The following is a 25,469-nucleotide window of genomic DNA, read 5'->3' as shown; positions in this document are numbered from 1 at the left end:
TGTACAACAAGCTTCCTCACACATTGAGATGAATCACAACAGACAGGCGTGCTACCAATTAACCGACAGCTCTGAATACAACAAATGAGAGATGCACACTGGACAAAAGCAGCATTTGGAGAATAAAGAGAGAGACGGCAGCACGTATTAGTCTTAGATATTAAATTATTGAATGCATAAAAGATAGACTTTGGAAATGAAAGACAGCACAATATTTTGGTCACAAGGATGGAACAGAATTCAGAGGTCTTGTTTTAACGCTAAACTGTTTTTATCTTGTTTAACTGTTATCACGTACAATGTTAATTATAATGCATATAAAATAATGATATGCAAACAAAAACAATAAAAGCCTGTCATTTTAGTGATTTATTTATCTGCCACAATAATGTAATGCTTTTGAATGATCTTTATTTGAAGGAATCTTCATTTTTTCTGTAAATATTGATTGCAATATTTAATTATTTGCTATATTGAATTGTTATATTGAATTTTGAACTATGAATCCAATTTTAATTAATTCAGTTAATTTTTAATTTATTGACAGGCTAAATACAGATAAAAATACTTAAATATTTATATCAGATTTACATATTTAACCCTTTGTTTGCATATTAATTATTTGCAATTAGTTCATCAAATTACAATGCTGTTAATGTTTAAACTGTTTGACTGCTCAAACACACAAAAAAACTGCTCATCAGTTACATTTATATCAGATTTACACATTTAACCCTTTGTTTGCATATTGAATTATTTGCAATTAGTTCATCAAATTACAATGCTGTTAATGTTTAAACTGTTTGACTGCTCAAACACACAAAAAAACTGCTCATCAGTTACATTTATATCAGATTTACACATTTAACCCTTTGTTTGCATATTGAATTATTTGCAATTAGTCAATCAAATTATAATTCAGTTAATATATTAATTGATTGATAGCTCAAATGGAGACAAAACTGCTTATCAGATTTATATCAGATTTACACATTTAACCCTTTGTTTACATACTGACTTATGCAAACTGTTATTTGCGAATAGCAAATCAAATTACAATTCATCCAGTTACTGTTTTGAATTATTTGACAGCTCAAATACAGACAAAACTGTTTATCAGATTTATATTTATATTTACATCAGATTTACACATTTAACCCTTTCCTAAAATACTGTCTGTTGTGACTCGTATGAAATAGCAGAACAAAACTACCGGACCAACCACAAAAACAGAAATTTCCTTCAAAAGCGCTGTGAGCCAAGATGACTCGGGGACACGCATACATCCACATCCCTTCAAAACACGCGTGTAGGGTTTCACCTTTGAAGTCACACAGATCAAAGTGGCTGAGGAAGACCACAGTAAAGAGATATAAAAGCACAGATCACTGGAGACCTGAACACACGATAGCAGACACCTGTTCATGAGCCAAACACTCTCACATCTATTCAGAAACAAGCTTTGTGAATAAATGAGTGTGATGAAGTAAAGATAGATTGCAGGTTAACCATTTGCATGCATCTCTTGTACAACTCATCCAGGTAAAACACCATTAACCACAGAAATCCTTTTCAATCGTCCTTTTGTTTTTACAGTAATGCACTTACAATGGACATCTGTGGTGCAAAACATTGCAGTGGGACAAACGTTCAAATGCACTCTTAAGATGTGTTAACATGACACTAGTATAATGAAATTGCCTACTAACCTTGTCAAGTTATCCAGGACTCTGTCATGGTCACATGAAGATGGAAAACCTGGTAACTTTCACTTGACACACACAAGACTAGCAGAAAAGTACGGTGGTCGTGAAGTACAAAGCAAATCACAATTCTGAAAACAAAATAACAAAATTACAAACGCAAATGCAAGTCTAAAAAACAAAATAACAATTCAGAAAGCACAACAACAATTCAGAAAACATTATAACAAGTCAGAAAACACAATGACAAATTCGAAAACAAAATAACAAGTCAGAAAACACAACGACAAATCCGAAAACAAATTAACAAGTCAGAAAACACAAGGACAAATCAGACAAACCGGAAGAGGTAGGTATAGTTTGAGACAGCGCCATTGGTTTGGGATTACCCACCGCTGACTGGACGAGACATCTGTCAATCAACGAACACAGGAAAAACCAGCAGAAGAACAGCAGAGTCGCGGTAGAAAGTTCGGAGATGGTATTAAAGTAGCTCAGTTTAAATGTATTGTATGAATTGCCCTTACTATGGAATAAAAAATACGGGGTGTCTATTTACATTTAGTTAAAAGTGGCTGTAAATCATCAGCTCAAGTGGCGCAGATGGATAAGCGCGTGTTGTTGGCTTTTTGACGCGATGGACCGGGGTTCGATCCCGCCTTTTGCCGAACCTTTTTGTTTTCAGAATTGTGATTTGCTTTGCACTTCACGGCCACCGTATCTCCACAAACTATCCTCAGAGGCAAATCAGTTCAGTTGGCGGCCAGTTGCTGGAAAGTTCTTTATGAAAGTAAATGTTCAAACTCAAATTTCAAATCTAAATTAAAATCATACAAAAAATTGTGATTCTTATACTCAAAATCAACCTAAAAAAATGCAATGTCCATTGTAAGTGCATTACTGTAAACAAAATTTGTGTTTTTTAATCAATGTTAATAATGCAAATAAAATAATGATATACAAAAAACAAACAAACAATATTTTGACATCTACAAATCCATTTTTGTCATTTTAATTATTTATTCCTCTGCCACAATAATGTGTTGCTTTTGAATTATCTTCATTTGGAGGCATCTTGATTTTTTTTTTCCAATAAATATTGTTTGCATATTGAATTATTTGCAGTTAGTTACTGAAATTATAATTAATTCATTTAATTTTTTAATTGATTGACAGTTAAAATACAGACAAAATTGCCTATCCGATTTATATTTATATCAGATTTACACATTTAACCCTTTGTTTGCATATTGAATAATTTGCAATTAATCAAATTATAATTAATTCAGTTATTTTTTTAATTGACAGTTCAAATACAGACAAAACTACAGGTTTACATTATTATATTCATATCAGATTAACACATTTGTGTTTTATCTATGCAGACTGTGCCCAAGCAACATTGCTCCAAAAAAAGTTACCCCGTGTATCATTGTCTATTTTTGGGACTTGCAGATCACCATTATGAGCATTTACTGTATGCAAAAATCAACTGAAATGCAAAATTCAAGCTTCACATTTCTCATAGACTTCTATTGTAAGTGCATTACTGTAAACACCATTTATGTGTTTTTACAAACTGAGAGCCAAGAAAGTGTTTTGATGCTTGCAACAGCAAAGTCATGGGTTCAAATCCCAGGAAATGCATGAGCTGATAAAAATGTACATCTTCTATATGAAACAAATGCCATTTCAAAGCTGGAATCGATATTTCTTTGAAAATGGACGCTATCGACAACTATAACTCGAATCGCTCATGTAAACAAAGGAGGATCTTTCGTTTTTTCCCCTATTTTTTCGTTGTTTTGGATTAAAAAGTGGGATGCATTTTGAAGAGTGGACCCTTCACTCACACACATCCCAGTGGAATGTCCTTCAGCATTTATGTTAACCCTTTCCTCTCTGGTGTATTGATTTAAAAAACAAGCTCAGAACATGGATCTTGAGTGTTTTAGCCGTCAAATGATATATAGTTTTTGATAGTTGATTGAATATTGTTTTTAAACAAAGGTAATTAAAAGCACAGACACGCCTAAACACGCCCTTCCGGCCCGTGGGTTAACAGGTTAAAAGTATCTGCCAAATGCATGAATGTGAAATTGAGACGAATGCTGCACATAGAGCAACTTTTACTTTACTTCTTTATTTCTTGGTGATATTATGAAGCGTTTGCTTCAGTGAAGAGCTTTTTTTATTTCAGCATTCAGCGCTCTCAGTCTTTTCCATCTGACAAGCACGTCCTTATTGCCCTGGGACACCATATAGGATTCCAGCCTCCTCATATGAATCAGTGGGTACTGAGAGGTCATGACCTCTGAGGAACTGGCCAGTGGTGACAATAACAAGAGAGATGGTCAGAAACGGCCCTCAGGGACACATTTGGACAGAGAGTTTCCCATGACACCGGGTCAAACCCTTCAGCTCGAGCTCAGAGAAAAGAACATATTAAAATGGCAAGTCTTCCCTTACATTTTTGCCCATGCATAACTAGATGTAACTCAACACTGAGATGCTTTGCAAAATCCACTAGGAATGAATCACCGATATACTATTGTATATTTTTAAATTTCTGATAATTATAAAAAATTTTTTTTTTGATGAACACAGTAGAAAGTTTAAAAGAACACTATTCAAAATAGAAATCTTTTGTATGTGTATCTTTTGAATGGTAGTGTGTTTTGTTTCCACAAAAATACATATATAATGAGAAGAAATGTTTCTCCAGCAGCAAATCAGCATATTAAAATGATTTCTGAAGGATCATGTGACACTGAAGACTGGAGTAATGATGCTGAAAATTCAGCTTTGATCGCAGGAATATTCAAAAACAAAACAGTTATTTTAAATTGTAATAATATTTCACAATTTTACATTTTTTACTGTATTTTTTGTCAAATAAATGCAGCCTTGGTGAGCAGAAGAGACTTCTTTCAAAAACAATAAAAATAAAAAGAAATCGATATATTAAAATAATCTTTCATAAATCTTTGATAAAACTAAGTATTTCTTTGTTAATGCACATTGATTTTTTTTTCTTTTTTGTCCCAAAGAGTCGAGTGAGTTTGACCTGTGGCGTGATCGAATGTTTACAGCGGCGCAGGGTTCAGGAGCAGGTCATGACCTCTGTGACACAGGCAGTGAGGTAACACAAGCCCCTCTGCCGGCCATTGACCGGACACTCTCCAATTCAGTCCTTCTGATGACTGGCAGAGAATGACCTCGATTGTTGGCTGTCATCGGCGTAATTGACTCGTGACCACCAGTCAATGGTCTTTTTAAACACGCTCTGCTCATTTGTCAACATCATGGAGTAAAAGTGACAGCAGGACGTCAGGAAGAGACGTTTTCACTAACGATCCCAGACGTTTGGACCCCACTATATGTCATTTGAACATCAACTTTGTCTCATATGGAGAAATGAAAATCAATAGAGCTACGAATGAGTATAGAAGCTCAGATAAAGCAAAATTCTCCTTATAAAAGGTGATCTCATTTGTGATTTGCTTTCCTGCGGGAGGCTTTTAATTACCACAGATGAATGTCTTTTGTGAAAGTCCTTGAGAGTTTTCAGTCTTCATTGATTCATCATGAGCATCGGAGACGTGATGAGGACGGATGGGAAAATAGCTGCGATGCTGAACTTCACTCATGTAAATGACTGACTCATTGAAATAATGAGTCATTGACAGAGAAGTGGATTAAATTAATGTCCTGTCTTGCTGATGTCAGGCATACAGCCATACACACACACTTAATGAAAAACAGGAGCGACTATATATACACACATGACCATTCACAAGTTTGAGGTCAAGATTTTAAGTAATTAATATTTTTATTCAGCAGGACACAATAAATTGATCAAAAGTGACAGTAAATGCATTTATAATGTCTTTTGAACTTTGTATTCATCAAAAAATTCTGAAAAAATGTATCAGTTTCCGCAAACATACTAAGCAGCATGACTATTTTTAACATAGTCTCTGCAATATTCTGGTCTCTTGTATACCATATTTAATATACTAGTCAATACAGGGAAAAAATCCAGTCACATTCCAACAAATGTAAGCGCTTCAATAAAAGTCACACAAAGCATTAAAAAAAGCATTAAAATTTTAAAACGCACAAATATTTAAGCAAACCAGAATATGGCAGAGACTTAGGCCAATGAGCAATCGCATAACATGCTAAAAATGTAAACATATATACATATTGCTAAGTTGCTTAGTCTCTGCGGTTATTCTGGTCGATTTAGCCATTTACAGTGTGTACCCTGATCACCGAGACGTATATTTGGCGTCTGCATTTACATCTGCAAGACATATTTTTTTAGAGAGTTTGCTCATCTGCAATAAGTCTATAGGACGTTTCCTATCAGATGACAAATAGACGTTTAGAAGATGTCTTTAAGATGTTTGATTTAGAATGTATGTAAAACCTATGTCTATCAGATGTTTGTACACAGCAGATGCTTTCCAGATGAAGCGATCTTTAACAGACATTTTGCAGACGTGTGCTATCTGGGTACTTTTTAAATGGTTTATGTGTTCTTACTAAAGATTTGCATTTGTTTGCTGTATCAGAAGCAATAGCTACATATCTGACTGGGTTTTGTTTTCCATACTTGACTAGAATTTTGAATATCATATTGCATATACAGGGCCGATACTGGATGATGCTAAAGCGTTTTACACACCACACTGTTACGGCCCATTAAAAAAAAAGCTCCGTCCCTTTGCATTTAGCACATTTCGAGCACTTAATGCATTCTAATCCGACACTGACCAAGTGCTGAAAGCCATTGTTCGAGCACTTTTACCCCCCGCTGTCAGCGGCTCCGGGACGCTCGGATTTACCGCGGATCCTCTTTCTTTTTCGCTTCTCCGCTCGTTTCATTTCGAGTGGCGACTGCACCGTCTCTTATCATCATTTCAACGAGAAATGCTCACCAATTATGTATGCGGAGACTCTCTGAAAGCTTAAAGGGATTGGAGGGGCAGCCAGCTTTCAGTCATAACAGCTTTTCATATGCAAACGCACGAGCGCAGCATCGACCTCTGAGGATTTGGACTCGAGCCGGAAGGCTCAGATCTCCTCCGCGCCGTTTTAATGATTATTGTGGAGGCTTTCTTACAATGTTTATCTGTAGTTTCCATATCAGCGCTTTTGAAATCCCCATCTGAGAGGGAAAGACGAGGGTGTGTTGAATTGTGCCCGGTGGATCGTTAATACATCAGGCATCAAACAAACAGCTAATTTCTTCACTATGAGAGAAGCTGCGGTCATTGATTTATCACCGAAGGCTTTTCGTTGCCTATTTGCTCTTTTTACAAAGCATAGCATAAAAACGCACAAAATTTACTTTAAAATATTGTCAGTCAGATCTGACCATTGGACATCACTACACAAACCACAAAACCCGCAACCTAATGCAAGTTAAAACGACCAATTTCAATTCATATTGTAGTTTTCCATTTATTTCAAAAATAAATTTCTGAAATTAGATATACTCAGCAAACAATTTTTGGTTCCCAGAACGTTCTGGGAAGGTTAGTTTTTGGATACAAAAAAGAACCGACAGAGAATGTTCCCAGAACATTCTTATTTGGTTCCCAAAAACATAAGCAAACAGGAACGTTGCAGTTAAAAGTCAAATGCAAAATGATATCTATTAAGAATTTCAGTCAGGTTTCAGGTCCCATCAGAAACTGCGCTTTATTACAAATGACATGCTTCTTGCATCAGACTGCATCTCAGTACTACTTTTACTTGACCTTAGTGCTGCATTCGACACTAGATCATGACATACTCATAGATCGATTACAAGACTACATGGGTGTTCAGGGACAGGCTTTAAGATAGATCCTACCCTATCAGACCATTACCACCGTTTATTTAAACGGGGAATCATCTCATTTAACGCCAGTAAAGTGTGGAGTGCCACAAGGATCTGTCTTAGGCCCTCTGCTATTTTCAATATATATGCTGCCCCTTGGTAATATTATTAAAAGATATGGGCGCATGATTTCTACTGTCCTAGAACTGTACATTTCTGCCATATGGACATCACCTTGTCACCACTGATAATCTACTTCTAATTGTAATGTAGAAAGTTTTATTTTCTGTGAAGCTGCTTTGCAATAATGCGTTTCGTGAAAAGTGCTATACAAATAAACATGAATTGAATTGAAATGCAGTTACTAGGTGTTTGCATACTGACCAAAGTCCCTGTGATATTCTGGGCTCTAGCATAGCCCCCGTGTATGCAATAAAATATTTAATATTCTAGTCAAGTATGGGGAAAAAACGGTCCCAGTATGTAGCTATTGCTTTTGATACAGCAAACAAATGCAAATGATTGCAAACTCTTGTTGCAAATGCAATATAGGTCACACAAAGCATTAAAAAAAAAACCTTAAAAGTAATTTGAAAAAGTACAAATAATCATATCTAGAGACAGAGACCAAAAGTAAACAACTGGGAATGTTAAGTGTTGGCCGGGTATAAATGCAATATGATGCTGTGTGTACATTTCAGCTATACTTACTCTGCAGTATTTATTAATCCAAATTATTATTTTTGGACACTCATAATTGCATGGTAGTTTATGGATGTATATCACTCAATAAAATGATGCCATAACCAGTGCAGCGTTTCTGCTTTACCACGTCTTTTAAAGAAATAATGCCAATACTCATTGTGCTCTAATGACCTTATTTTCTTACAATGCTTATAAAGACATTTTCAATTTGAACATACTTCCCACTGTAAAATATCTAAAATAATGCATTACATGTTTAAATTGTGTAAAAATGGTCATAAACATTCATGTCACCAATCTCAAAATATCATGCATGACCAGACAGTAAAAAAAAAAACTTCCTATAAAAATGTCCTGACACACTGCATTAGTTTAAATACAGAAAGCAACGCTTGAATAAGTGAATCAAATGTTTATAGTCTGGAAACACACGTTAAAGGGACAGTTGGCCAAAAATGTAAATTACTGTCAACATTTACTCACCCTCAAGTAAATAAATAATGACAGAGCTTTCATTTTTGGTTGAGACCACACAGAACTCAAACCAGCCGACACAGAAAAACATGACAAGCTGACAAATAATATGTGCCAAAACCTCAGAGAAACTAAACAATGAGTGGACATTCTGAAACTCAGAGATAATCATCAACAGAAATTGCAATCCACGCCAAAAACAGAACATACATGAACTGAAAACACGCCACACCACCTCAAGAGGAATGTGGTGGGAACACTGAACACACTAGCTTTCAAAAGTCTCATATTAGTAGATTCATTACAGCAGTATTTTACGGCTGTCATCACATCCACAGCAAACTGCACTCATTTATACACATGAAACAAATCTGGCAAATGATGAAATCTCAGCATGGCAAAATGTTGAGGCTGAAGGAAGAGTTAATCCATAAATGAAAGTTCACACCAATGATGATGGCTATAACTAAAATGTTTTGAAATAATATAATATAGTAATAATTTTTAGTGTGAACTGGTCATTACTCACCCTCATGATGTTCCTATTTTCTTGTGTTCTTCACTTTTTGAATTATATTCTGTCCAATCCTTCTCATGAGGACAGTTTTGCTGCAAGCTTAATTAAATACACCTGAACGAGCTAATTAAAGTGTTTAGGGTCATTAAAAACATCTAGGCAGGTGTGATGGAGCTAAATTCTGCAGGAACATCTTCTTTCAGAAGAACTGGGCACTCCTTTTATATAATGAAAGGGGACTGCGTCAGTTGAGCTCCAAAATGACAAAAAAGCAACAAGGGAAGATTTACATGGAGCAGAAATTTGGCCCGTGATGACCTTTGATTTGGCCCACCATGCAAGAGGATGGGAAAAAATAGAAAAAAGAAAACCCCCCATAATTAAAAAAAAAAAAAAACTATTGAAGCATATCTTTATTTCTAATTAATATTTTTGTTTTAGCATTTTTTAAAACATTGTTTTGCTTTTTTTGCATTGAAATGTAAAAACAATACAAGTGAATTTTTGTGAAAAATTTAAAAAGTGATTTAAATTTTTACATAAAAAATACATTTAAATTATTTTTATTTAATGCACTTTAATATAATATAGTTGGATTTAATAGACTAATATATTATATAATACAATATAATACATAATTTAATATACCAATATAATATAGTTGGATATAATGCATTTACTTTTGGCCCACAGCCGTCAATCAAGTTTGATTAAAATGTTTGGTTAGAGAGTAATGACATAAATTTGGGTCCGTTTCTCACAATAAGATGTTTTATGACTTCAAAGCAATTGAAATATAGCGGACAAGTCATATGCATAATTGTTATGATAGATTTGTGGTGTGTTTTTGGAGCTTGACAGACTTCATTGTTCTTTAAATATTTCAGTTTTCTTCTTCTCTGCATTTCTCCGCTAGCATGCTTCCTATAGTTGTCTAATGGCATTGCATATTGCGAATATCGTTGGCTCTGTGATAAAATTGCTTTTGTTCTCTTTGTAATTTGCTTTGGATAAAATTGCTGCTAAATGCATTCCATGAAAGAAAGAGTGATATGTGTTTGGAACAACATGAGGGTAAATTACATGATTTTCATTTTTGACTAAATCATCCATTTGAGCCCGATATCAAAACGGCTGATAAAGTGAGAAGTTGAAGGAGTGAATTTTCCACTTATCTCGCAGCAACACAATCATACAAGATCTCATTTAAAAGTATACAAAAATGGTTCTTGCCATCATATCCATAAATAAATGTAAGAAAAATAGTAACTTGTGTCCTGCACATGTCAGTCAGGGTCTTTGACCAGCAGTGTCACAAAGTGTCCGTCACTCCTTTTTCCCAAAGAACTTCCTGAAGACGGATTTGTTGGGCGGTCGCGGGAGGCTCATGTAGCTCTTAATGGGCAGATCGGAGACGGACTCCTGCCAGACACCGTTTGTCGGGGCCGTCGCTGTGCTTTTACAGACTGACGGCATCTCACCATCTCTGATGAATAAAGTCACCGAGTAGCTGGAGCTGCTGTCCTGGCCTTTGCCTGAAGGGGGCGCTACAGGCTTGATCCTCTGATATGTGGCTGTAGAAACAGAGATATCAGCATTCAAAGCTCATATACATTGATTAAACGTTTATTTGTAGGGCCCTATGATTCCCGCAATACAGAAAACGCACACAGAATTGCAGAAACATAGTCATAAAAATGGAATTTACTGCATAATGCGGAACGTCAAGGAATTGAAATTTTAGATGCATAAATCAAAAGTAGCACTGTACGCTTAATCAAACTGTAACAGCAATAATAATAATAATAATAATAACAAAGTACTAAAACTTTTTAAAGGAATAATTACACAATTTTTCTTCCATGTTTTAATTTTAACAGACAAAAAACAAAAGGACTTGTTTAATTTTCATCTGATTACATTTTAATTATATTGTTAAAAGAACACTCCACTATTTTTGAAAATAGGCTCATTTTCCAACTCCCCTAGAGTTAAACAGTTGAGTTTTACCGTTTTCGAATCCATTCAGCCGATCTCCGGGTCTGGCGGTAGCACTTTTAGCTTAGCATAGATCATTGAATCTGATTAGACCGTTAGCATCTCGCTCAAAAATGACCAAAGAGTTTCTATATTTTTCCTATTTAAAACTTGACTCTTCTGTAGTTACATCGTGTACTAAGACCGACGGAAAATGAAAAGTTGTGATTTTCTAGGCCGATATGGCTAGGAACTATACGCTCATTCCTGGATTCGAAAACGGTAAAACTCAACTGTTTAACTCTAGGAGAGTTGGAAAATTAGCCTATTTTCAAAAATAGTGGAGTGGTCCTTTAATGTTTTATGCCTCCATTTGATTACACCTGTTTTGGAACTATAAAGTTAACCATAAGTTGTTAAAGTTTTATTAATTCTATTGATTAGCATGCTTAAACCATTAAAATTGAATCCAGAAACATTAAAACTGAAAACAGAATTTAAGAAAAATAAAACAATTATAAAAAGTATTTCATAGGGCCATAATTTTTTTTTTTTTTAAGCTTCCAATAAATTGCTGAATTGTATAAGTTTCATGATTTCAATTAATTACATGCTTTTTGATTACTAAAATGTAATTAAAACGGAATCCAGAAAAAAAAAAACAGAATTTAGAAAAAAATAAAATAAAAAATGGGGGGATGGAATTTGGGGGGAAAAAAATTAAATGGAATTTGGGGAAAAAATAAAACATTCCATATGGCCCTTAAAATATATTTTTCTTAAACTTGTTCAATTGTACAAGTTTTTTGATTTCATGCTTTTTGATTACTCAAATTTAATTTAATCATTAAAACGCAGTCCAGAATTTTGGAAAAATAAAACGTATTTCATAGGGCCCTAACTGTATGTGGCAAATGTGACTCAATTGAGTTACTGTACCTGAGGTAAAGGAGTGTGAGCGTCTCTTTTCGCTGGTCCAGCCCTGAACGGTGGACATAGAGGACAGATTCTGTCTCCGAAACTCGCCATGAGAGTTAAACTCATCCTCTACAGAGAGGAAAGAAAAAAAAAAAGAAAATTAATCATTCAAACTCTACAGTACAAGGGCAGACAGTATAAGTGAGTAACAAAGTACTCGAAGTGAGAAATTATGTGACCAAGGTGGAAATGACAAAATCCAGAGAGCTGAATAGAAGTGCTTCTCCCGAAACAGAAAGCCGCTGACAGCAAACAGATGTGACCCTGCCTCATAATGTCTGCGTGAAGCTCTGCTCAGTACCAGAGTCCTCTACTGCCCTCTTTTGGATGTTAAAACATTTGTCTTGCATATTGTTTATTTATTACTTGCATTAGTTGCCAGTGTTTTGGAAGCTACTGAAAGCTAAATTTATCTCAAGTATGCTTTCAAATCCATTATAACAGCATACTTAAGATAAATTATATATTTATAGATTTCTTTACTGAACAACAAGGCAAAATTCTGATTAAAAAAAATATTATTATTATTATTATTACATTTATTGGATCAAATAGTAATATAATATTCGTGAAATTATATTCATAAAATTGAAATAATCAAAATTTCAGAAGCCTTTAATATATTTTTTCCCCAATCAGTTTGTTTATATGAACCGAACCAAAGATTAAAAAAAATAAACAAATAAAATAAAGTAAATAAAAAAAAAAACATTGTAACCACCATTTCTTGTTAGTAAAAAGTAGCTAGTTACAGGAATAACTACCCTTATTTTTTCTTAGTTCACTGAACTGTATTAGTCACACAGTTTCTTACCACAATGACCTGCATCTGAGAACGAGGGGAGCAACAGATCCTGGTGCCTTTGGTGGATCTGCAGTCCGTCATTGGTGTGGACTATGATCTCTTTGGTTCGGCCTGAGGCGGGCTGACTCTGTGCTAAAACGGTGGTGGTGACATAATTTCTCATGGAGCAGTGGCATTTATCTCCACACTGACAGCCGGTGATAGCAGGAGAATGTCTAGGGAGCGTCGCTGAAGCAGAAGACCCATGACATGTTGATCTGTTCACTACAGAATCGCTAGATGCTGTAGAGATAGGATTTCATGTGAATATGTCTGTGGTCATATAATGCAGCATGAAAACTTGTTAACGACGGAGACAGATAGTTAATAGTATACTACCAGTGTGTGCTTGGATTCTGAGGATCCATTTCTTCATCATAAATCGGGACGATGCACTGAGGAGATACTCAGATCCATCACGTAATCTGAGAGAAAATGGTTAAACAAAGTCCTTCAACTGAACCTGTGCAGGTGAAACCGATTCAAACAACTACTTTCATCTCTAACTAAAACAAACATGAGACGCCCTTTAGTTGTTCGTCATTTACCTCAAGCAGAAGCAGTTGGGTTTTTTGGTGTACTCTGGTGACGGTTCACACACCGCTCCAATTAGGTTCAGAGGAAGGCTGGTCACACAGCTCTATGGGTACAAATATAGAGTCGTTTTAGCGAAATCATACCCTTAGATGCTTTACAGCTGCCATTAAACGTAATTCAATCACAATTTAATCACAGTTCAACCTTGCAATGTAACTAATGATGTCTGCTTGCAATAAAGGAACACAAAGTTTTCTGCTTGGTTGCAAAGCCAGAACATGAAGTCTTCAAGCTTACCTTGAGTGTATCTTTACTGTCCTTATAGAAACATATTGTTTGTTTGTACAGAACAGCATGATAGGAGTTCCACACCCTGCATGGTGCCTGAAATAGTACATTTATCTTAGTGGTTACATAAAGACCAACCGAAAATGCACTAAAACAACCTAATCTGACATCTACCACAGTAGCCTGCAGGTAAAAGCATGAGGCATGTGACACAAAATGCTCATTTGTTTTGGTTGGGGTCAAGCAAATATCTGTAATTGTGATATTTACCTTCTTTCCACCCAGTTGTAGTTTGTGTTTCCTCTCCAGTGTACCTTCCATAGATGGCAGTTCCAGTTCTTGTCTTCCACTCTGAAACAGAAAGGTCAAAGATTAGAATTAACAACCTTGATATGATGAGATACAATAATGTCTTTTATTTATCAATATTCTGAAGAACGTTAAAGCACATACTCTCTGTTCTGGTATGGTCTGCAATTATACTTTGTGTACCTGGATATCATTGTCATTGGTCCCATCCAATCCCATATGAACAGACAGGAGGCTCATGGACTGGTCCTGTGGAGAGAGAACACATATCAATGCGTTAATTACCATGACAAAAACAGATTACATGTGCACTAATCAGAACTACAACAATGGGCAAAATGATATGAGATATGCTGACCACAACTTAATTTGAAGGCAAAGATTTCCTAATAAAACCCTCAATCCTCCTAGGAAGTTCCTACTTCAGCCGTTTAATGCAAATGCAAAATAGTGAAGAGCATTTTTGCTCTCACAGAGAAAGATGGGAAATGTAAGGTATCCACCATGATTCTTTCATTGACAAGCTTTCTAACTCAGAAAGTCTAACTAAATACAATACTGTGGTGGCGCTCATGAGCGCTCATCTCATAAATATCATTCTGACATGTGTTGAAGGCAGCGCAAGTCAACTACTTAAATCAGGGGGGTCCAATCCTGGTCCTGGAGAGCCACCGTCTTGCACAGTTTAGCTCCAACTTGACCCAACACACCTCCCCGGAAGTTTCTAGTAATCGTCGAGACCTTGAGTTCCTTGGTTCAGCTGTGTTTGATTGAAGCTAAAATCTACAGGACATTGGCCCTCCAGGAGCAGGACTTAAACCAGGAGTGTCCAAACTCGGTCCTGGAGTGCCACTGTCCTGCAGAGTTTAGCTTCAACTTGCCTTAAAACACCTGCCTGGAAGTTTCTAGTATGCCTAGTAAGACCTTGATTAGCTAGTTCAGGTGTGTTTAATTGGGGTTGGAGCTAAACTCTAAGAGGACAGTGGCCCTCCAGGAGCAGGGTTGGACACCCCTGACTTAAACAGTCCTAAACGACAACTAACTGGGTTTGACAGCCAACTTGTAGACCTCACCTTCAGAAACCCTGTTTCCTTCTCCTCCTCCTCCTCCTCCTCTTTATAATGGTAGATATACTTTTGCTGGTCCTCTATTTCAGGTAGTTTCACCATATCTGAAGCAGTTTCATTAACAGCCACCTGTTTGTAAACCTGTTCCTGTTGTGTGAACGCAGCCCAAGACCTCCTGTCCCCTTTATCCAGAATTTTCCTCTCTTCCCTTGGGTTCTGCTGCTTCCCAGAACCCACCATAGTCTGGATGGATGGTGGCAGTCTGAACTCCGCCACAAGAAGGTTGGGTGCGGAGGCCGTGACCAACTTCCTGAAGAGCACTGCTTGTTCTTTGGGTGAGGGTTCCCTGTGCCGGTCTGGAGAAGAGGTGGCCTGGTAGCCATTATACATGATGTCAGAGTTAAGACTCTCTCGGTAGCGGTTGGTGTGGTTCCAGATGTCCTCCAGCTCCTCCTCTTCCTGCTCAAACTGTTGATGGTCAGGATGAACTGGATCATCAACGTCGATAGATAAGGTAATGCTCTTGTCCTTGGAGAACTCTAAGTTCTTGTTGGAGACTCCTGCATCCAGGGATGGTACCTTCCCAAAGGTCCTCTGAGGCATTGGACAATCTGAGGAGTCTATGTACGGACCCTCAGCACATAACTTGAAGCTTCCAGAGCTGGAGTGACCAGAGTCCACTGAGTCCTCTCTTCCATTGGCTCTGAAGTTCAACACCACATGAGATATATGGCTGGGACTTAACTGTTGAGTGCTGGAGGATTTCGCTGGCCTATGGTACACGTGTCCATTAAGATTGTGAACCATGGTATGGACACTAGGACATACATGAATCTCTGCCATAGTTGAGCTGTGGTTGGCTATCCCTTGGCTTGCATCTTCTGGTGGGCTTACATTGTAGTTCTCTTTGCTGTCAAGTTGAGTTTCATTAGCTCCCCAACTAACCACCTCTTCTTTAGGCACTATACTGATCCCAGACAGGTGTTTCTGTTGGATATTGGTCAGATCACTGAGTAATGAGGGACGATTCTCCTCAAATGAGATGTCTTCAACAACAGGAGAAGGTGTAGGAGGAAATTCATCTTTAGTAAATGATACAGTGTCAATGCTGATCTTTTTGGAGTCTTTACAATCAATCTTGAGGGTTACTTCACCAGGGGAAATTAGTTTGAGCTCTTCTTTTTGTGTTGGAGGTGAGCGGGCTGTTTTAAAGGTGCTCAGAGCTGTTGGACGATCAACCTGAGAGTCCTGGTGATAAGAGTCTGTCTTTTTTTGCTCAAGAGGGCCAATTGTGATGACATCTTGAATGCTAGGGATGAGGCTCATATCCTTGGGCAGGTCAAAGCTTAACACAGAACCCAAGGACAGAAATCTGCAGTGGTTCTTCACATGTCCTTGGGTGGCAACCTCTAAGGTATGGTGAACTGGAAATCCAACCTCTCCAGGACATTCTGCATCTATGTCTTTCACTAAAGGGTTCTTTATGTAGTCCAAGACCTGAGTCCCATCGCTGTTTGGTTTCCTTGCATTTTTCCGCTTCTTCCTTTCCTTCAGGGGCCAAGTATGTGTATCGTATGTCACCGGTTCACATACAGGTGGCAACCCAGCCTCCTCCGACAGCTCCTCTCCCATGATCTTCTGAATGGTGTGTCTACGGTCATCTTTCTTCTTCTTCGCCTTCTTGCTCTTCCTCTTCAGGCTGCTAAAGATTGAGATGTTGCTGTTCTTTGGCAGGAGGTTGTTGGTCTGCTGAAGGGTGTCTTCAATGGAGGACGAGGAGTATGGGGAGGTGCAAGGGGAGGAGAAAGCATACAGGGAGGTCCTGGAAGAGGAGGAAGAGGGCCTCGAGGCTTTGTCTTGGGGAAGCGTCATACTCTCATACACTGCCGTGTTGTTTTCTGTAACATGCAAGTAAGTACTTACCTAAAACACAAGGATAAGATTGTTTTAGAGTGTTATCACCTTTTATTCTTCCATGCATAAAGTGGTTAGCATGCATAAGTATCACACTTCAATACAAAGTTCACCCTTCAAATATGCATCATGCTAATTATCTGAAGAACAATGATCCTAAAAAGCATTTGGGCAGTTAGGTCGCACATAAAAATGAATGAATGTCATTGCATTGCAAAACAAAATATCAAATGAAGTGGCATCTGCAAACAATTGTTGCTGTCATTTTTAATGCATGCATGAAGTCAGTTCTCCTCAAATACACACAGGTGTAGTTCATCACATTAACTATCAACAATTTCACAACCGCAAAGAGTCTTCATTTTGGACCTTGTAAGTTTGCTTGTGTTATCTTGATAATAAATGTGGCTTAGTTTGGTATTTTGTTATCTTATGCAATTCATATTTAAATTCATATTTAAGTGTGGCTTAAGTGTCCAAATACTTTTTATGGCCAGTGTAATCCACAATTCAAACACTGAAAAATGATTATTTGTATAACGATTTATGAAAATAAGTGTTTTAGTATCTGAACATAGCACTTCTGTGAGTCTCTGGCTCAAGCAAAGCATTCCTAAGCAAAAACATAGAAACATGTTGCTTCACATTTGTTACTGATGAATGATGACATTGCTCTGCAATGATAAAAACATTTAAAATTCTGAAACATCTTTTCCTTCACTGCTTACGTTAAGCAGCTGGAATTCACATTTGTTATGGGAAAAAATAAACATTTCTTGCATTCTGTGAAGAAAAATTATGCAAAACTTGCCACTACACTGCCAGGATGTTTTGGATGTTTGCCACGGCGTTGCTATGTTTTCGCTACATACTATGTGGTTACCAACGTTTTGTAAGTGGTTTTTATTGTGTTGCTATGGGTATTCTGGGTCATTACCAGGGCATTACTATGCAGTTGCTAAGGTGTTCTAAGTGTTTTCGTGTGTTGCTATGCTGTTGGTAAGATGTTCTAGGTGGTTGCTAGGGCATTGCTATGTTGTTGCCAAGGTGTTTTGGCTAGTTGCCAGGATGTCACTAAGCAGTTGGTAAGGTGTTCAGAGTGTTTTAGTATGTTGCTATATTATTGCTAAGCTGCTCTAGGTGTTTGCTAAGGTGTTGCTATGCTTTTGCTAAGGTGTTCTGGATACTTGCCAGGGCTACGAGATCTCTAAGCTATTCCAGGTGGTTGCCAGGGTGTTGCTATGGGATTCTGGGTAGTTGCCAGGCCATACTATATGGTTGTGTTTTAATTGGTTTTTAGTGTGTTGCTATGCTACTGCTAAGATGTTCTATTTGATTGCTAGGGCATTGATATGCTATTGCTAAGGTATTCTGGACAGTTGTCAGGGCGTTACTGTGCAGTTGTCAAGCTATTCTGAATGGTTAGTGTGTTGCTATGTAATTGCAAAGGTGTTCCAGATGGTTGCTTGGGAGTTGCTATGCTGTTACTAAAATGTTCTGAGTAGTTGGCAGGGCGTTACTATGCAGCTGCTAAGGTGTTCCGAGTGTTTTTTAGTGTGCTGCTATGTGATCACGAAGGTGTTCTGGGTGGTTGCTAAGGAGTTGCTATATGATTGATGTTCTAGATGGTTGCTAGGGTGTTGCTATGTGATTTCTAAAGTGTTCTGAGTGGTTGCTTACATCAAAAAGCCACACCAAACCTTAGCAAACACCACTAATAACGCAAAAACATTAGATTTACATGAGAACATCACTAACAAAAGAACACTAGCAAGACTACACAAGTACACATTCATTTTTTTTTGTTTTTACTCTGGGCTTAATACGAATCATCTGCTCTTAAACATGTCATCATACACAGCTGTAATGGCTTGACCTTTCACCCTGTGACTAATCTTGTGTTGCTCTGGCAGCCCCAGACCATAAATCACACAGAGCAGTCAGGAGGGCCTTCTAGAAAGTTCACAACAAATTCTCCAGCACCCCCCGCTCCTGCTGAGAGCGATTTCAGATCTCAGCGATCATGGGAAGCGAAGGGTGAGGTCACATCTCAGCACCGCGCGGCTGTCATGAATGAGTTTACATCAGGCCTAAAGAGAGCTTATGTAAGAGTGAAAAACCCCACTGCATGCATCTTATCACCTCTCTTATCATCTGCTTCCTTTGTCATTGTCTTCCTCCGTCCATGCATATCTGGTTAAAACAACCGATTTGCAGCAAATCTTCAGATCTAATAAAGACCCCTGGCCTCTGCTGGTTTCTGACTCATTTGTCATGACGGAGCAAGAGTTTAAAGAGTAAAAAGTAGAGTTGCCCTTAACTAAAGATTTGACTTTCAGTAATTCATTTAAGCCATTAATCGAATAATCGCATGTTTATATTAATTTAATTAGTTAAATAATAGGCTTTAATATATAGTCTATTCTGCAAAGCACCGGCAAAAATAATGACTATGAATGTGTCGGAAAAAATAGCATGGAGATATTTTAATTATTTATGAATAAACTAGTGTTTTCTGAGTCGGAAAGTATTTGTTTTGAATCGGTTCATTCAAAAGTAGATGTTTCAATCGTTCTATCAGAGGTGTACAAAGTACCCGAAAAGATACTCAAGTACAGTAACTAATTACATTTACTCCAATACTTTACACCTCTGCGTTCTATAGATATATTTCTCATGTTTGTGAGGCAGTAGCCTATACGCTGAGTTTCGGTTCATTTTTGTGATGCGCTCCAGTTCATGGAGACGGAAAAAAAAAAACGCATCTTGATAGTTTTCTTTATTTTGCGAAAGCACAACATTTTGTTGATACTGTGAGTGTACACAAATAAAAGTAGACCCTTTACAGTTTCAAATGATGTATTACTCTTATCTGCATGAGTAAAAATGACAGCAATTTTTAAGATGTTTTTCGCTGTTATCAGGACAAATGCAGTAAGTGTGCTAATAGCATCCACACTCCACACAAACACTTGGATATGTGCCTAAAAGTGCACATTTATCTAAGTTAACGTGCTGCTACTTGCATGTTTCACTTTCAAAAGATAAGCCACATTTGAGGTTGATGAATGATAGATTAATATTTGAATTTCCTTCCTGGATTTACTGTAATTACCTCAAGGACCAGCCGTTAACTATCTGTTCATCACGGACAGTTTTTCTGTGACTAACCGACTAAAAACATTTTGGTTAACTAAGCCTCTTACGCACTATTTGGGGGGCAATGCTAGTAAAAAGACTAGAAGTTTGCTCTGTTCCTCATGCAAAGCTATTGTATGGGTGCAGAAGAATGCATACATGTTTCGATGATCATTTCTGACTTTGTGTGATTATACACTCTGATCTCTAGGGTCTCGTTTGTAAGCGGCGACTCTATATGTGCTGAAAGCTGCAAGGGCACAAAATAAAAAATCCTGCAGACAGATATCATAATGCATTTGAAATTAGACGATATGACAGCAGCTAGACACTTTCCCACAAGCCCTAATCTTCCTGATGTTTTCAAAAAAATCTACTGGATTACATGAGAGCTGCAAACCTACAGCAATGGACAAAATTTCCAAAATAACTTCTAATACTGACAGACGTTTACACTTCACAGACCCTAATGGCATAATAAAAGACCCAAGGATATTGCAAAACCATCGTAGCAAAGGCTACTATATGCTACTATATTTTTATACCCCTGTAACCATTCCAAGAAACACACGCTTTTCATTTTTGCTGCAATTACTTTCAAAATGTTCCCAAAGACAGTTTTGTAAACAACCCGAATGTTTGAAATGAGGCTTTATGTTTGTCTTGGAAGAGTTTCTCATCCCGGTTTCTAATACTTCCCACATACTGGCAGCTCAAAATGAGATCATTGGAAGTGGCTATTTCCTCCGTCATCTTCTCATTACCTGCCAATACCTGTTTGCAATCCCCTCTAAACCGCAGTGACCCCTCTTCCATCAAGTCTCTTTCTCTTTCCAACCACGGCACAAATAAATGATCAGGCCAATGGCGATTTTTCAGAATAGCATATTATTAGACTATGATTCTGAGATTTACTGCAATGCTTCAGTTATCAAAAAAATACGATGAGATGTTTTGAGATCATGATGTTAGTCAGTCCATCACACTACAGTCCTCATGCACACACACACAAGCAGTGCTGGGTAGATTACTTACAAATTGTAGTCCGTTACTGATTCCTATAACTCGCAATTGCAATTTTATATCTCACAATTCTGAGAAAAAAAGTCAGAGTTGCGAGATGTAAACTCGCAATTGCAAAGAAAAAAAAGTCAGAATTGTGAGATAAAAACCCGCAATTACCTTTTTTTTTTTAATTCAGTGGCGGAAACAGGCTTCCATACTTTTGACCTAACTCATTTATCACATTGATTTAAATAGGATAATCTTGTAACATATTGATATAAAAATACAAAGAGAAAGAAAATATATTATATTTGTTGTTATTAACAACAAAGTGCAGTAAACATTACATTACGTCAGGTTTCCCAAACTGGGGTTCGTGAAGAAACTGCTAATAATCATAAAAATTTAAAATTACAATAAATCCTTTTAAAATAATTGTGTTTGAAAGACAAAAGCCTTCCAAATACATAGTAATGCATGGTTAAATAACTCTGTGATAATTTAAAAAAAAAAGAATTTGCTCAATCAGTAGTTAATGCAATGTTGGGATGCTGAGAAAACACAAGATTTTTGTGTAATTATAGCCAGCGGACTAATGACTGGTCTTTGTGTGAATGTCCACAAAACTGGAGACCTTTAACGGCAGGCTATTTTAGAAAGGAAAATTTAAACGATGAAAAAATTGATGAATCATTTATTGCTAGTGTGTGATTACTATGTAATCAATAAAAACTACAAGTACTTAATTTTTGGAATCTGATTACGTAATCCAGTTTACATGTAATCAGTTACTACCCAGCACTGCGCACAACTAGCATATTTCTGTTTACTCGTGCAGGGCCACTGACCAACTATATTTACCTCTTCTGCACTGTGTCGATAAATCTTTTTCTTTTGCTTTAAACTACCAAAAATCCCCTGGCAGCGCTTCCAGAAACTTTTACAGGCAGAAGTGTGAGGCTGAAGGGGAATGTAGAACAAAACACAACAGAGAAGGGTGTTTTTGAGGAAAGAGAAGCAAAAAGTAAGGAGGCTGAGAGGGATATCGAACACAGAGTAGCGTATAAGTGCAATAGGGTTTGACTTTGTGTGACTGTGGTTTTTAATAATTCTCACCCTGTGCACAGGCTCGAGCACCGGCACGCCACCTTCCCTGCCGGGCGCTTGTACCTGGATTTGTGTGTCTCCAGAGTTACTGAAGCTGAGGATGAGATTGACAGTGCCTCCTAAAGCTGAAGGACTGGGTTCCTTCAGCACCAGGTACGGCGAGTTCGGCCTTTTTAAATGACCGCTATCATCGCTTCCTTTAGGACTGACACTCTTCATCACCTCGTATTCATAATTGTGCTGCAAACTGTCCTCCATGTCACCAGGGGGAGCACTTGTGAGGCTTTCCGTTCCCTTCTGAGAAGCCTCGGGTGAGGTTTCCACCTGAAAAATGCCAGATTTAGCATGCTTTATGAGGAGACTGCATCTCTGGGTCGATCTTACGAAAACTGTCAAGGATTTCCAGGTCACATTTCACAAACAAAAATTTTTATTTTGCATAATGACAAAAACATATTGTATTTTAGGACTTTTAAGATTGCTTGCATTGTGACATTATTTGACAATTAAGCACATTTCCTGCCTTCAATTTCCCATTATTAAAAAAGCAAAAAAAAAAAAAAACTATATTATCCTCTATATTTTATTCTATATGAATAAAATAGTAAAGCTTGTTCGCACTGTGATTGTTCTACATTTAGTAGCATTCATTTAATACATGCTGATTTAAATTTAAAAAATCACTGCATTACAGTATTTTTTACTTTAAAAGAAAAAAAATTATGCAATATAAAAATGAATATCTAATACAAATCATCACTGAGAATAAGCGGAATTATAAAAATCCATAATTCATAAAAAAAATTGAAATTTATTTCTTTATTTATTTTTTTATATTATTTTGTTATTTTGGGTTGATCTCATGAAAACGGTCAAGGATTTCAGGACCATTAAGATTGTTTGCACTGTTACATTTTAATGCAAAAATTCTATATTATTAAATAGTGAAGTATTTATACATTTAGTAGCATCTGCAGCATTTAATATATGCTGATGCAAAAAAATATTTATTCATAAAATGGTGAAGTATTTCTTAGTATTTTGTATATGCTGATGTAAATTGAAAAGTCACTGCTTTACAGTATATTTTTACTGTAAGATATTGATTGATTGATACAGATATTATTTAAGACAAATGAGCCCATTTCCCATCTTCGAATTCCCATTTCTATAATGGAAAAATGTAAACTATATTAATAAAAAGAAAAGATTGTTTGTAGCATTTGAGAATTTTTTTAATCATTGCATTGCAAGTTATTTTTGTATTTTTTTACATTAACTATATACAGTATATATACTGTATATATTATATATATATATATATATATATATTTACTTCAATTTGAAGCGTAACCTTGACATGTTTCTTTACAATTGTCATGTATGTACAACAGGAGTGATGAAGTGAATTTTTTAATTCAATCACAGTTTTTAATATCTGCACCATGAATGACTGATTGATTGATAAACTTAATTTATCCAAAGAGGGGAAAATCACAAATGAATGGGTTCTACCTGTGTTTGCAGGCTGCAGACCGTGGCCTCTGAGTAAATAGCGTCTGTCTGAGCTTCTTCAGCCTTCTGTCTGCTCAACAGCTGATCCTTCTGAGCCCTCCAGTGGACCAGGATCCATCCCAGCATGCTCCTCAGCTCCTCCATCCTCTCTCTGATCTGCACAAGACATAATAAACAAACCATTTTAACGTTCTGTCATCCCAGAAGCAACTGAAGCAGATATTAAAGGGATAGTTCACCCAAAAATGAAAATTACCCCATGATTTACTCACCATCAAGACATCCTAGGTGCATATGACTTTCTTTCAGATTCTTTCAGTTATATTAAAAAATGTCCTGGCTCTTCCAAGCTTTATAATGGCAGTGAATGGGTGTTATTTTTCAATAGTCCAATAGAAGCCCAATAAAGCGCATCCATACATCATAAAAAATGCTCCACACGGCTCCGGGTAGGGATGGGTAATATTAATTAATAATAGTTATAAATTAATAATTAAAAATAATAATAATAATTAATAATAATAGCTAGAGATTACTGTTTAATTAAGTTTTAAATATGGATTTTTTTTCTTACAAAAATGCATGGATTCGCTTCAGGAGGCCATTATTAACCCTCCGGAGCCAAGAAGAAACACGTCTAGGTTTAAGTTCACAATTGCATACTACCATCCAACTAGTGCTATTTTTGCAGCATAAACCCTTTGCAAACTCGTACGGTTTGACATTTTCAGTGCTTTAAATCGGTTAACCATATGCTTCACATATGCATTGCTGGCATCGCTGACAGATTTTCTAAGCTAATTAAAAGCGTTAATAAGAATCAAGCCGCTCAGTGTTTCAGATCTCCGCCTGCAAAACAGAGATTGTCAGATGCTTTGTGCATGAGCGTCAAACTATTTTAGTATGAGCCATTAGGTCATTTCTTGCACTTTGGGGTTTCCAGACAGATGTGTTTGCGTTTTGCACGCCATCTAGGTATTACTGCATTGCAACGCACCCGCACAATGCTGCAGTCTCAAATGAATCAACCGACACTTACAAATACACATCATAAACGCCAAAAACTCGCACACAATGGAGTCCTGTGTGGATAATAAAGGCATGTGTGGGCTCACTTCATTATCGAACAAAACCTCGGTGGATGTCCAGCTTCAACCCCAACAGGAAACAGACTCTAGAAACAATGTGCTAAAACAAATTCATCACAAGAATTGGGAGAAAGACGTTTCCATTAGATCAACACCGGGAGGTCACCGAGTCCCGGCAAACAAGAGGCTTCCTGTTCTCAGAGCGCTTTCACTGGTAAATGCTTTGGACGCGTTATTGTGTTGCAAAAACACTCGGTTGCTGTCTTACTTTTTTTTAAAAAGAAACAACCCCACAAAAGGGTGAATCGCATGAAAGCATGTCCAGGTAACATTTCACAACAAAAATCTGCATGAATAAAATCAGCTCTATTTTTAGGACCATGAATTTTTTTTTGCAATACTACTACTCCTACTACTAATTAATAATAATAATAATAATTATTATTAATAAAAATAATAATTTCTTTTTT

The 25,469-nt window shown here is 36.9% G+C and overlaps 1 protein-coding gene and 1 long non-coding RNA gene across 2 annotated transcripts in view; both read right to left on the bottom strand.

Moving 5' to 3' along the window:
• Positions 1–7,445: 7,445 nt before the first annotated feature.
• LOC107733353 (uncharacterized) lies at positions 7,446–9,641 on the bottom strand. The gene is made up of 2 exons (XR_001638966.1): positions 9,245–9,641; positions 7,446–9,126 (listed from the first exon to the last, which is right to left on the bottom strand). It is a non-coding gene; the product is annotated as an uncharacterized LOC107733353 (long non-coding RNA).
• Positions 9,642–9,898: 257 nt separating this feature from the next.
• The window catches only part of mymx (myomixer), a 60,597-nt gene continuing 45,026 nt past the window's right edge, over positions 9,899–25,469 (bottom strand). The window contains exons 20-31 of the mRNA XM_016544907.1: positions 23,912–24,067; positions 22,406–22,720; positions 22,151–22,249; positions 15,239–17,155; positions 14,349–14,414; positions 14,127–14,207; positions 13,866–13,952; positions 13,580–13,671; positions 13,371–13,456; positions 13,002–13,274; positions 12,149–12,256; positions 9,899–10,806 (exon numbers count right to left, since the gene is read on the bottom strand). Of these exons, the coding sequence (XP_016400393.1) occupies positions 10,559–10,806; positions 12,149–12,256; positions 13,002–13,274; positions 13,371–13,456; positions 13,580–13,671; positions 13,866–13,952; positions 14,127–14,207; positions 14,349–14,414; positions 15,239–17,155; positions 22,151–22,249; positions 22,406–22,720; positions 23,912–24,067 (3,528 nt within the window). The 3' untranslated portion in view covers positions 9,899–10,558. The remainder of the gene's footprint in view (positions 10,807–12,148; positions 12,257–13,001; positions 13,275–13,370; positions 13,457–13,579; positions 13,672–13,865; positions 13,953–14,126; positions 14,208–14,348; positions 14,415–15,238; positions 17,156–22,150; positions 22,250–22,405; positions 22,721–23,911; positions 24,068–25,469) is intronic.

This window comes from Sinocyclocheilus rhinocerous, unplaced genomic scaffold (assembly GCF_001515625.1).
Source record: "Sinocyclocheilus rhinocerous isolate Xijiao unplaced genomic scaffold, SAMN03320098_v1.1 scaffold790, whole genome shotgun sequence".
Taxonomy (NCBI): Eukaryota; Metazoa; Chordata; class Actinopteri; order Cypriniformes; family Cyprinidae; genus Sinocyclocheilus; species Sinocyclocheilus rhinocerous.
The sequence above is the reverse complement of the archived record's forward strand: the minus strand, read 5'-3'. Positions and strand labels throughout refer to the sequence as shown.